This window comes from Sturnus vulgaris, chromosome 5, assembly GCF_052056855.1.
Source record: "Sturnus vulgaris isolate bStuVul1 chromosome 5, bStuVul1.hap1, whole genome shotgun sequence".
Taxonomy (NCBI): domain Eukaryota; kingdom Metazoa; phylum Chordata; class Aves; order Passeriformes; family Sturnidae; genus Sturnus; species Sturnus vulgaris.
In genome coordinates, this window is record NC_142247.1 from 26,725,530 (window position 1) to 26,739,745 (window position 14,216).

The following is a 14,216-nucleotide window of genomic DNA, read 5'->3' on the forward strand; positions in this document are numbered from 1 at the left end:
TTCCACAGAAAATATTCTTTTCTCCAGCCAGTTTCAGTCAGTGGGTTGCCCAAAGGCTATGAAATCTCTGCCTGTAGAGATATTCAGTGCTCAGTGGGACAAGGTCCTGTTGGAGCAGGCTGGTCTCAGTTAGCCCTGCTTTGGCCAGAGGCTTAGCCCAAATGAGCCCTAGAGGTTCCTTCCAGCCGAGATGAGTCCACAGCTCTCAGATTCTGGGAAGTCTCTCGTCACCCTGGCTTTATGCTGTTCTGAAGACCACCGAGAATGTTTGTCAGTGACCAGAAGGAAATCACTTTTTAATGGATATTCCTCTTCAATAAATCAGTTCAAAACAACCAATTTGTTTGAACATTGGTGGCCTGAAAATTATTGCATGGTGATAACTATAGCCACTGGTGCTGCAGGTCAATTCCAAAGATTTATTCCATTTCTGTGTTTGCTAAGTGTTTTACCTCATTGGTCTGCCCCCTTAATTCATCTCTTTTTCTTTCTCTGTCATCTGGACATCACTTTATAGCAGATTGCTCTTGTCAAGAGCTGTCTTATTTAAATTTCCAAGGGGAGTAATGTTACATTGAGTTTTGTTTGTATGTTCCCATAATGTGAAACTGAGTTTACATCTCCAAATCATTTAATGATCCAACCCTTGAAAGTCAATTACAACGGAAGAATGTTCCTCTAGTCTCAGTTGAAACATTTATAAGATGAAGGATATTGAGTCTAAGCACTAATCTAACCAACAGAGTTTAGGAGATTCCATTCACTAAAGTATTTTTATAATGAAGATGGTCTTCATGCTATCATTTCTCCAGATATTTTGTTTAGCTATTTACTCTTTAGATTAGGTGAGTGTGACATCTCATTCAATTTGTCCTCCATTTGGATTTGTTATTCTCTTTCTAGTCTTGTTTTTTCCAGCCTTGCCTTTCTCAGCATTGCTTAGTGCTTTCCTTTATGAACACTTAATATGAGCAAACGCAAGAGAAATGGATTTTTATATTAATAATTTAACATTATTATTTCTTTCTTTCCTGAGTATAACTGAACCTGCCAAGTGTATTTTAATTAGATTTTCTGTTGGTTAGATCTTCTGTTGGCAAAGCTGATTGTCATTTTGAAAACGCTTTGATGTGCCAACACTGCAAAATAGAGAGTAAAAAAATATTCTTTAAACATCTGTATTGTGATAACTATTTGGAAGGTTTTCATGTTTCTGCATGAAAACATGTAACGAATAAGATACTAAATTTAGAATTATCTATCTATCTATCTATCTTTCTATATATCTATCTTTTACTTGCAAAACAACATCTTCACAAGCCAAGTTTGGCTCCCATATCTAGTATAAACTACAATATGCTGGAAAATACCTATAAACTTCCTATTTAAAAGTCATCACTAAGTTTAGAAGCTGTTTTTAATAAATTTCTCAGTTCTTATTGGTGTGTCAGTACTGTAGTTTCTTTCTGTATGTTGGGCTTCTTAGATGGCTCTTTTGAGTTTTGGTGAATTTTCTTCTGTTTTGTTTTTTAATCCAAGCTGTTTATGACAAAATTGCCAATCTACTGCTGACTCAAACTCACCTTTGAGAGAGCAGTTTGCAGGAGATTTTTAGAGTGGCAGAGTTTAGTTTTAGTTTTGTGGTCTTGCCTTGCTAAATTCTCATGAGAAAATAAAAGCTAATTTGTGAAATGTACCTATAAAGAAAAACATAATTAAAGCCTGATTTAGAATCCATAAAAGTCAGGGAAAGAGTGCAAGTGAATTCATTGTCTCTGAAGCAAATCTCTTGGGGGCATTTTGTTGCTGTTGTATCATTTTGTTTTGAAATATTTTTCAGAAATTTATCAGAAAAGAGGAAAGATATATTTTTTCTACAGTTTTTAGCACCAGAAAGTCACTCATTCCTTTATATGTTAAATCCATATTTGCACCCGTAATATTTTGAGTACAAATATCTCTCTGTGTCCATTATGGTCCACACTATATTTGTTTATAAAATTTTAATTCTGTAGTGATTGGGTTGAGATTTTGCATTGAGTGTTTGGTTTTTTCCTTTGTTTTTGTTTTGGTTTTTTGTTTGTTTGGTTGTTTTTTTGGAGTTTTTTCATGTGCTAAAGAAAATAATATATATGTATCTTAAATGTTGGAGTTTTCATTCGCATCATGCCACAAACTAGTAATAGTTTATTAGCTATTCTAAGGACATGGACATGCAAATTCAATAATTTCAGCATCTATCAGGATAGAGGAGGGAGAGTGTAAAAAGTATAAATGTCAGCCTCCCACCCATGTAGTCACAATAGTTTCAAATAAACAATACTGGACTAAGAACTTCTAGTAAGTTGTATTAACCAAGAATTTATGTAAGAAACATTGAGTATAAGACAATATCTAAAAAACTAGGAAATCATCCCCAAAGATAACTATCAATTTTCTCGCGTGGTTTTCTGTCATCATATTTTCCTTTTCTGATACTAAGTACACTTTTACCTATTTCTTGGAACGCCATCCACTTGCTTGTCTAAAATTGTATTGTATGTAACTTCAGGAAAATTTAATTAATATTCATCTTCCAGTGCTATCATGTGGCTCACTGTGTTCTCACATCAGCTTCAGCCAGACCTGAAGCTTTCTCGTAGAGCGCTGTGTCTCCTCCTGAGTGCAAACAGAGCTGAATTCTTCCTCTTCTCCTGTTTGCTGCACATCCTCCAGTCTTTGCCAGACAGCTTTCTGTTAGGCAGCAGCCATGCTGATGAGCATGCCCTGCATAAAGTTCCCTTCATGCTATGTAGCCTCATCTAACCCACAGATGCATCTGTCTGCCCTCCTTGTCCCCTTCTCCATGTAAAGGATGCACACATGCAGGCCAGAAGGGAGTCACAGCACGGCTTTCAGGACAGCAGAAGAAAAATGTGTTGACAAAATATTGATGCAACATTTCAAGAAGAATAAGGAATTGGGAAGGGTGACGCATCACACTGACCGTGGTTTCTTTCTTTTTTACTTGAAAAATTAAGCTCTGGTGGCTGTTTTGTTTCTCTTTTGCAGTCATCCCTAACAAATAGTGACATCATCTTTGTGAAACTGCATGCTCCTTGGGAGGTCCTGGGCAAATATGCTGAACTAATGAATGTAAGAATGCCTTTCAGGTAGGTGCAGTTGTATTTTGTCTCAACCTCCAAAGCCACACTATACTGTAAAGTTAATGTGATAATAACACCAAAAGACCTATAGAAAGTATAAATGGAGTTCCTTAGATACCACATGCATTGCTGTTTCTTGTTAAAGCCTACAATTTCAGTACAATACTGGTTAGAGATTAAGATGGGCTGTAGCAGTGCAGCTGTTTTCATGGGGTATTCTGTCCTTAGGCCCTTTAACCCCTTCAATGCTGGAGCCCCCTGCATACTTGTGCGCTGCTGTTTTTTAAATGGACATTTCATTGAAATCAATGGGAGGTCGAGAAGATCCAGGTACGTAAGGCAGCACAGAAAGTGCATGTCTGTTTGACGTATCTGGTATGCACCTGTAAATTGCTTGTATAGTATGTAATTAGTATCCCATAAATAAGTATAAATAAGTATCTCTTCTAATAGGAAAACAATTTAAGCTATAAATGCTTTTTTTTTCTGTGGAGAAAATAGAGAACTTTATCTGATAACCAGATTAATTCCACATTGAAATTCAGGTTATTTCTATAATTGATTAAATATTATTTGCATGTTGGGCTATGAAATTTTCTATGTAAACTATTGCTTTTACTCTGCTGGTTATCAGAACTTTTAAAGTAGCATAAAGATTTCCACTGGAACTGACCACAACCCATGACCTGAGAGCCTTTGATTCTTCTTTCAATTAGCAGGGTTTGCAATATAAAGCTCCATTGATTTTAATGGAATTACTCCTGAACAAGAAAAGAATCAGACCCAGAATATGCAACTAGTGAGCTGGTGCCTTTGTGGGATTCCTTCTGTTTTCTCTTACCTAAGTATGAAAAATGCCTCTGGTATGAGGCACCCTGTAGCAGTAGAGAACTCATAAGGGAAAATGGATATGTATAAAGGACAAAATTGCAGGCTTATTTTGTATTTATTTTGTTTTCATTTTCACAGCAAATCTTCAACTGTTCTTCCTTCTGCTTTCATTGCTAAAGAAAAAATTCTAAAAGCAATCACAAGTCATTGCAGGATAGTAATATTCTTTTTTAAAAGTGTTCTAGCCATAGAAATAATGTATTAGGCCAAAAGTGTGCTTTCTTCGGCTTCTGTGGCATTCCTTGAGATGGACCTGCTCTGGCAATAGAGTGAGGTCTCACGATTCAGAAATACACCAGGAACTCTGAATTTAGTCATGGAGCAGCTTGTTCTTTCCTGATCACTCAACAGATAGCAAAGTAGGTGTCATACAGATTATATAGAAAGCTTTGAAAATACTGAGGTTTTCTTAACTTGCTTCAGGATCATGGCTTCATTCCTTCCACATCCATAGAGAGAGAATTACTGCAGCATTGTTAAGAGGAAATCATGGTAATTCACTAGTGACTGCTGGGTAGACTCTTCAATTTAATCTTAAAAACAACAGTACAGTTTACCATTTCAAAGCAATTTTACAAAATATCCACAAGTCTAGATTGTGTGTTTCCAGATGCCTTTGTCTAAACCCTTGTTTTAAGAGATGTTGATTGCTTATTGCTCCTGATTATTCAGGCTGTAATTGTGCAAGGTCCATGCATCACTGAATGAAATCCTTGTTGTTTCAAAGCAGGAGTGAAAAAGTGTTGGATACCTCTGAATAATGGAAGCAAAATCAAGAAGGTGATGGCATCTTCAGGAACACTTAGCTTTGACCATTCTCTGCTCCTATTGGGTAGAGCAAGATAAATAACACTATCCAAAGAAGGCTGGCCAACATGAAATAGTTTTAAAAATTTTACTTCACCAGCATGATATGGACTCTGATAACAAAAATGTCTAAAAGTTCTGAAAATTAACCTGGAATATTAACCAAAGTTTTCATCATTTATAAAGCATTTGTGCTGTCTTGTTTTAAAGGACTTACTTCCAAGGCACTAACAGCATTCCTACACTACATCTACTACAGTATTTAGAACATGTGTGGTGTAAGCCTTCATTTTCCAGAAGTGGTACAGTTCTGCATTACACAATGGAACCCCTCAGAATACACAGAAACCACCTTGATTTAGCAATGACCTTCAGTGGATGACAAAGTCAGCCTCTGGAGGAGGAAGTCAGAGTTTGATCAGGCAACCAAATCTTCCAGGAAGGAGTATAAGTCCCAAGTCCACACCCAAGAACCCTCAGATTTTTTTAACTCTCATGAGGATGCGATCTCTGTGCTGAAGGCAATGTGTCAAATCCTGACAGCTGTGGTATGATAGGCATCTATGAGAAGAACAAGAGCTGCCAGCAGGGAGTGGCACAGGAGGTGGACTCCCTGTCCTGGATCTGCACATGATGGTTAGGGGCTGCTCTGCACTGCAGGGCTGGTCAGGAGGCAGGCTGGGAGTGGGTTCAGCATGTGTCTGCTTGTGACCCCTTGTCTGCTCACTTGCTCATCATTTGCTCTCACACACGGCTTATTGCACTGACAACAGAAACCAGCCTCTATGAAGGGCAGAGAGAGTGGCTGCACACTTGGTGGGGTGCTGAGCACATGTGCATTTGCTTGTGTAGCCTATATTCTGTTTCAAGTGATGTTATCCCAACAACAGTCACTGACCCTGCTTGGTACTGCATGTGTTGCAGCAGCATAAGGCACCCCTGGCTTTTCAAAGTGAGTCCCCCTTGTGTTTCACCAAATCCAGCTTTAATAACTCACTAGTAGACATCATACAATTTATCCATATTTGTGTTAGTCCTATAGAATTCCTGCAACAGTTTATGAACTCTGAAATAAAAACATCTTCGGATCCCCATCTTTCACACATGACAAATAGCAGAAAAGGAGGAGACAATGGAAAAATGTTGACCTTCTGGCAATTCAAATGCCACCAGTGTCTGTGTGGCTTCCTGTGACAGTTCTGTTAATCTCTCTTTTAGTCTCTTCCTCCACCTCTTACAGGCTTCTGTCTTCAATCTCCTTTCCTTCCTTGCTAGTTCATACTGTAACTGACGATGGGTTTTCTTCTCGACTGGCTTCATTTTTGCTGTTCTTCCAGGAGAAAAATCTATTACCTGCATCGCCGATACAAGTTCATGAATAGGTGAGTACAGTTCTCATGCCAGTCCAGTTTATGCTCATTTGGACCCAATAACAAAAATAATGGTTAAAGTCAAGCTGGAAGAAAAAATTTATCAGTTGTGTTTGCAGAAATGATGAAGGGATTGGTTACATACTAGGACATCTGCAAAAAGCCCCAAAGAAAACAGAAGTTGCATTTTTAAGGCATCTGCATTGTGAAAGAGGCAATTAATTTTATCAGTCTTGCCTTTTTTAGGAATAAGGAAATATTTTTCAACTGTTGGAGTTTTCAAAGAAATAGAAATATGTTAGTTCAAATGCTGTATCTCCTTCTTTCCATGTAGCTCATTAGGGAGTTTCTTGGGGTTACAGTGCCACCCTTACCAGGGTTTTATCATTTCCATGAACCTTGCTTACTTGTAATGATGTGATGGCATTATTTATTTATTGCTTCCTCCTTGGGGATGCTTAGTACTTTGTTGGCAGATAGGAAGCCAATGAACCAAGCTTGAAAGATGTATTTTCCAAGAATCATTTAAGTGCTTTCACTCAATTATTAAATACCTTTAAGGTTTTGCTTGATGCCCAGTTTGTCTGACTTGATTTCCCTGCAGCAGTTTGCATTTCCTTTCTGATATCTTGGAAAATTAAATGAAAATATTTCCAAAATCCTTAAAATTATACAGGCTTGGCAAAAAACCGATCATTTTTATAGCTACAATAATCTCTCTCAATATGTGGCATTTAATGACATGGTAATGTTGATGCAGTTTTCAAAGGGGTCTAGCCCCTGATCTGCTGTTTTACTGAGGTCAGTGGAAATATTCCCAAGAACTTTTAAGAGAGAAAAATAAAATTTGAAAAATCTGCATTTTGGATTAAACAATCATACCATTTTGCACAAAATGTCAATACATTTACATCCATGGGATGTTCACTCTTCAGTATGAGGATACTAAAAAACATTTAGAATATTATATCACAGTGTACTGCTAACTTGACAGCACCAGCATAGGTATCACATCATAGAATTTGCCTTTTCATATGAATAAGCACTTGGTGGTGTTGAGACACTTTATCCCTCTTTGGCACAAGGCAATAGATGCACACAAATCTTCTAAAACTTGTTGATGCTGCCCCACTATCCATTCCCAGCTTACAATACATACTATAGCTGCTGTTAGCTTTGGAATTGGTCTTGACTTTAAAGAAGATATGGCTGCTTTGACTAAAGCAATAGGTAGGAAGGAGAAGGTGAAGGTTCCATCACTTATGTGTTACATGAACTTTTCCTTCACGTTCGTTTTCTTATGAGTCAGGATCAATTTGAAGTCAGTATGGGAAGAGGTATGATCTTTTTCTGGTATTTAGTTCCTGAGTGATGAGAACACTTGGCTAAATTCAATTTTTATGTTCAGGTCTGTAAATAGCTACTTGAGGAGGAAAAGCTGTAACTCAAAAGCCCCAGAGGGGGAAAAAAGAAAAAATATTCAGCTTTATTTTTACTTATGTGAAACTTAGATATATGGCTTCAATAAAAGTATCTGCTTCCTCTACTCCTAGTTCAGTGTAGACTACAAGTACTCAAAGCCTTTGTCTATTTTTCTAGTTAATACAGACATTACATTGACATTTGGGCAAAATTTATTTTAGAGAGGAATTTCGTCACAAGGCAAAGCCCAGAGCAGGTCTCTTGCAACTTGTGAACCTGATTTGAATTTTCTTTTCGAAAAATTCTAGTGATCTCAAAACTTCAAATTACAAAATTTCCCTACTTTAAAGGAAATTAGGGGTATCAGACACCTTAAAGCACCTGAATAATTGTTAAAAACTAAATTAATAAAATAGCTAGTACCACAATATGCATAAAATTCTATGAAAGCTGACCAATTCATAAAAATCAGCCTCAATTCAATACCTTTTTTTATTTTTCTAACTTTCCTTTGCAAAACAGTTCTATCCCTACCTCACTTTACGGCGCGAAGACAGTTTATTTTAAATTATTTGAGAAAATCTTTATGTGAGTTAAACACAATATATTAAACACAATATATTAAACACAATATCTTTAGGAAGAGGGAGCTGAGTAAAGACTAGACTTGGAGAGCAGGGGCAGGATTGAAGTGGGAGACTGTCTTTGAGGCACTGTGTGAAGAAGCTACCTCTTTATCACTCCACTTACCCCATTGTTCCTGGGGAGGTCACACTGCTTTCCAAACACTGTTCCCATACTCAGCTGAGTATGGGGAAAATGAGACATGGATTAGCCTTGAAGAAATTATTTAAAAAATATATTTTTAACACTGTGTGTCTGTATTTGTTAGCACCAACACCACTCTTTCAGCTTTTTCCTTTTGTGAGATGCTCCTGTAGAGTACAAAACCTGCACTGCTGACTGATGGCACTGTTGAAATGAGCTGGAGCAAATTTTAAAAAATGGTCATTTTTCTTTTCCAAGGAGACAACTAAGGGGGCTTGCTTTCCCTGTAGAAGGCTGTACTGCATGTTCTGTGCTTTGCAGTAAGGTTTTGCAACCTTCTCAGACCTGTTTGCCAGCAGGCTGCCTGAGCATGCCAAGTAATCTGAGTCTTGGGAATGGCAAACCACTCAAATTCTGGGTAGACTCAGTGAGAAGCCAGCATGAATAATGCATTGCTGTTAAGTGGGGAAAGCACTCAGTCCCTTTGTGCTGTGCTTGTGTGGTGTGATAAACCTGCAGTCCCAGTATCTCAAATGTGCACATTGACTTGCAGCATGAATGGGAAAGGATTGCAGATGGGCAGGGGTGTTAATAGCTTAGAGAATTCAAACGAGTTTAATTAACAAGAATGGAACAGGATATTTAGAAAAACTGTCTTCCTAATTCCTCCTCCCTTTTCCATACCCAGACACAGGAAGCCTATTGAATATACAGTAACACAGGGCTTACTGAATTTACAGAGGGAAAACCAAGGCCAAAAGACAGGGATTTCCCCCGTAGAGAATTTACTTTCCTTAGGCATTTCTATCAGTGGCTACACAGACTAGCTCAAGGCTGCCAGGCTGGATGCTCCAGCTGGAGAGTTACAATTGGTCAGGCCCCTTAGAGCCCTGGGATCTGACATCTCACCTGCACTCAGCACAGACATTTGCAAACTACCTCCTCCTGTGCTCCAAACTGCTGGGTCAGTGCAAATACTGCCCATGGAAAGGTTATGATTAATTACGTGTAAATCTTATATTAAGTTTACATATATATTCCAGTTTTTCCAAACAGGTCTGATTATAAATTTGCACACATACACAACACCTGACACCCCTCATCCCATCATGCTATCCCAGATTGGAAATACACAAATAGGACCAAAATAGGTACAGCTCATTTATTTACAGTTTGAAATCTGCCCATGTTTAAAAATGAGCATTGACTTTCTTATCCAAGATAAAAATACCTGGTGGATGAAGGCCGAACAACAATTACAAAAAACCCCACAATGCAAACAAACAAACACCCCAACCATATTTCCAACCCTTGAACTTCTCTCAGAACTGAGCTTTAAGTTCAAAGGAATTAAATTCCTATCCTTTATCTCCACTTCTGGAAACATTCATCCGGTGACTGAAGTATGGGCACACTCCATAATCTGTAGTCTGTGATTTTTGCAGAGATCAATGGTTAGGACTTGGAGTAGGGTTCACTGTGCTAAACGTACCTTTCTTAGGTGTTTTGCATTATAACATTCTAGTATGGATTTGAATTTGCTTTAGATTGTCTTCTCCAATGAGCTCTGATTCTTCCCTTTATTTCTCTGTGTATCTGCATGAGTGCACCTGCAGTTAAATCTGCCCTTTCTCCAGCTCTATCATTGTTTGTTTTCGTGTTCCAAATGTATGAATCTGCATAGCAGTCACCTGTTAGCCTATACACCCAGAGTTCTGGTGTCATGAAGGTGGTAGTATTGCAAGAAACTACAGTTGAACAAAATGAACAAAGTAGCCTATTTCTTAATAGCATCAATTTCAAGGTAAGAATCCACAGAGAGAGCAGTAATGAGATGTAACTTGCTGGGGTTTAGCTGCCAAAGATCTTTGTCACAATCGCCACTATTCTAATGCTTAGATGACCAAAATCTAATGTTGGTTAAACCTGAATTTTAAACTAACTGAAAATCTGAGAAATAAATTTTTAGAGACATTCCAAGCACTTACTGGGCTTAATAAGATTTATGGCAGATGTACCATCAGCATTGCTTTTCTGTTGAGGCAAAATAAATGCTCCTCTGCAGAAAGCTGGTTATTAGTAATCAAGTTCAGCATATGTAATTTGGTCTGCCTCAAAAAAAGTCAAGAGACATTGCACCTCTCCTAGTTGTAAATATTAAGTGTCCCGGTTTGACAACCTGTGCTTCATAATGTAGTGAAAAAACCCATTATCACAAATGCTCATACTTACCATGTGCTGCAGGATCGAGAAACAGATAAGCAGGTTCCGAGGATGGTTACCCAGAAAGCCAATGAAACTGGACAAGGAAACACTGCCAGATCTGGAGGAGAATGACTGCTATACTGCTCCATTCAGCCAACAAAGGATCCATCAGTGAGTATTCTATCATATCTCAGTTGCAAGGTGAAAACTTTTCCTTCTGGATTCACCTTGGAAAAAATTGATTTCTTTGTTCATATTTTAAGGACTAGTACCTTCATATTATTCCTTTTCCACAAAAAGGAAGAGATAGTGAGTCTACATTTCTATTAGTTAAAGGTCCAGCTCAAAGCTAAGGAAATCAATGGGAAAATTTCTTTTCATTCACTGAAATTTCAATTACATCCTTAAAGGGGTCAAATGGCTATTTTCTCTCAGATCAGAATTGCAGCTGTTCTTTTTCATTTAAAGATGTGATTAAAACTTTTCTCAGCATTCCTATGTCTTTAGCATAATCAAAACTAGTCCTTCATCACCGATTGCTGAAATGCTGATACCTGCATTTCATTCCTAGTTATGACTGTAGAACAAACAAAACTCTAAAGAAAACAGATAACGTCAATTTGATTGCATTTCTCTTTCACTTTTATGGAAGCAAAGCTGCTTGAAAAATGGCAGTGTTTAGACACTGTTTAGACCTAGCAGTGACACTTTTCCACCAATAGCACCAGTGTTGCACAGATGTCAAAGAAATCATTTGGCTGCAAGAAGCCTTTATTCACTTGCAAAAGGCAGAACAGAAAAAGCCTCACATAACTTCCAGAATTCGTATGGAATTTAAGGGGTGTCAGATTTTGGATGTCTTATGGGTAGTTACAACGTTTGTGATATGGGAAACAGTCGTTGACTGAGAGCAAAACCACGAAGATTTGGCAGCACTGTTGAGGATACTAAAAGAAGACACAGAATGAATTACAGGTAGCTCAAAATTCTGAAATATGTGGTCTTATTCAGGGACAAGCCAGGTTGATAAAGCTCTGAAATACCTCATTTTGAATGAATAATTTTTCAGGGATTTGATTTACTAGCTGTAATAAAAACGAGTAAAATAAACCTCTGCCACGAATGGCATCTTTCCAAATACAACAGAAAAACAAGAACAGGTGCAAAACTCCAGGGAAATTTCAATAGAGGTCTGTTTGATACAGAGATGGGTCAGTTATTGTGCCCAGCAAGAGGGAGAGTAGGTGCAAATTAGTTTGAGAATAGAGCAGTGATACTAAAATATTAATAAATTGGGGGGTCAGCATTAATGTTTTTATTAGTGATATTAACAGCTAACTTCCTTTAAAATTACTGCACATAGGAAAGGGGTTGCTGGTTTGTTTTGAGAGGTGTTTTTTGTGGCTGAAAAGAGAACTGACATATATGAACTAGATTTTTTTCGTTCTTCTGCCTTGCTCATGTTTGTGTTGGTAAACTGGTAGGAGATTTTATTAAGTAGTGTTAGTTTCATTAACACTCCTGCCGTTGTCTGGCGCTTCTTTTACTTCATTGCACACTTGGAAACTTTTCTCCCTGGCAGGCCTGACATTTTCTTCTTAGCTTTCTGTGTGTAGTCTTTCTGTCCTTTTATGTGGGGGCTTATAAAATGTTGGTTGAGCTGGCCTCCCTCTCCCAAAAGATGCTACCTCAGACAGCAGTGGTGTTCCTATCATGCTTCAGCCTGTTTCCTGTGTCTGGCTTGTTTTGTTCCAATAGAATTTTGAAATTACTTGTTCAGTATTTTTCTAATTGCATGCAGGTATTTCAATTTTTTAGCTCAGAGACCCACAATATTGTTTTAGGAATGTGAAGATAAATAATCACTGAAATGGTTGAGACGCTGAAAAGAAGAATTGCCATCTACAGTAATGTTATGATAATTTAGCTCGTATTTTGTCACTGGTAAGAAAAGTCCATACATTTTGATATTTGGGACAATTAAGGTTTTTCTAGAGTGCTCTCACCATACCACATTATCAATACAGTGTAATTATACTGGAGGCTACAAAATTGTCACAGGCAGTTACTTGTGGAGTTCAGTCGTCCACAAGCACATCATCCTGTGGGCTAGAAGAACAGTGACAATCTCTTTGCTACTCTTGGGCCTTTTGCTGTGACTCTACCTCCTCTTCCATCACAGAGTTGTGCCAAAACTGATTTAGAGAGAACAGGTACAGGACAGGAGGGGTCCCAGTACCACACCAGTGCTCAGCTGGCTGACCTCAGCTTTGTTTAAGACTTTTCATTGAACATATGGACATTTTCTGAGCAGAGAAAATGTTTGTAACTCATTCAGTTCTTGAAGTCCTCAGAGAATGCAGAATAAATGCAAGGCTTTTGGTCCTTTTGCACTACATTAAGGTTATAGCTGAAAAATGCCACTGCTGTCTGCTTTTTGTCAGAACTTATGTACACATTTTGAGTTTTAAGTTTATGGTAGAAGCCATAAAATTTTCCTGCCAATCTAGAATCCTAAGTGGGAGGAAGAGGTGTGTGGGAAGTACATTCAACTGTTCTTTGAGGAATACCCACAGGAGCCTAAAATACATAATCAGTCTTTTAATTACACTAATGAGGATTTTTCTGGCTATTGCACAAGTATTTCTGGAGAGCAAGATATGTACTTTTGGCAGCTGAAAATATTTTGGATTTCTGTGTTGCCATAAATCACTGTTTATCCAAGGCATGCTTAATGACCATGGAGTAAATGACTCACAATTACAACGATCTTGGAAGCATAAAACTCCATATCCTTAGTTTTCAGATAAGATCTCCATGGCCTCACAGTAGATTTTGCCACATACCCTACCTAAAGAATGCCAAATTCTTCCTTTTTTCCTAGTTTTGTGTGCTGCTTTAATTTTCTAAAATATTATACCTTAAATATTCATATGAGCTTGGCTGCATTTGATTTTGTCCAAATATTGCAATTTGGGTCTAAAATTCGTTAATTTTTTCTTTCTTCCCAGCTTCAGATGTCTTTAATGTCACCAAAGATTTTGTGATCTAGCCACAGTTTACACTTTCCATAAAGTGCTCCAGTCTGATACAGATTTTATGACATGATCTGAGTAGAGGCTTCATTTGTGATAGTTTCTTTTAAAAGCATGGAAAGACAAATAACTGACAATTCAGTGTCTGGGGAGGAAAATAATTAAGAAAAAATCCTGACCAGACCTTATTTCCATAGGAACTAATATTTTTAAAATACTGTTGCACAATGAGTGTGTGCAATTTTGCTAGATCATATTGGTAGTCTTTTTATTTCTTGCACTTTTCTTTCCCATTCAGAAGGAAAAAAGTCAGATGTGGAAAAATTTAGCTTTCCAAAAAAAATTAAGTTCTTTTTAAGGGGCACAGCTTTCCTCCAAAACAGGCAAAGAAGAAAACACAAGAATGACTTTTGTAAGATGTGCCTATAACTTTTGCAGCATGGCTTCAGGTTCTCTTTTAAAGGGATTGTGGCATACTTCATAGGGAATATCACAAAATTATCAGTACAAGAGAAGACCAAAATTCATCTTATTTCTTAAGTAATAGAAAATCTGTTTTTGGAGGAAAGAAG

At 37.6% G+C, this 14,216-nt stretch overlaps 1 protein-coding gene across 5 annotated transcripts in view; it reads left to right on the forward strand.

Annotated features, from left to right (window-relative positions):
• ANO4 (anoctamin 4) overlaps positions 1-14,216 on the forward strand; it is a 173,358-nt gene that overhangs the window by 102,144 nt on the left and 56,998 nt on the right. For 3 of the 5 annotated variants that reach the window (XM_088165126.1, XM_088165127.1, XM_088165129.1), the window contains 4 exons: positions 3,052-3,152; positions 3,375-3,476; positions 6,182-6,226; positions 10,649-10,780. In XM_088165126.1, the coding sequence (XP_088021252.1) occupies positions 3,052-3,152; positions 3,375-3,476; positions 6,182-6,226; positions 10,649-10,780 (380 nt within the window). The remainder of the gene's footprint in view (positions 1-3,051; positions 3,153-3,374; positions 3,477-6,181; positions 6,227-10,648; positions 10,781-14,216) is intronic. The other 2 variants (XM_088165128.1, XM_088165130.1) reach the window with 2 other exon arrangements.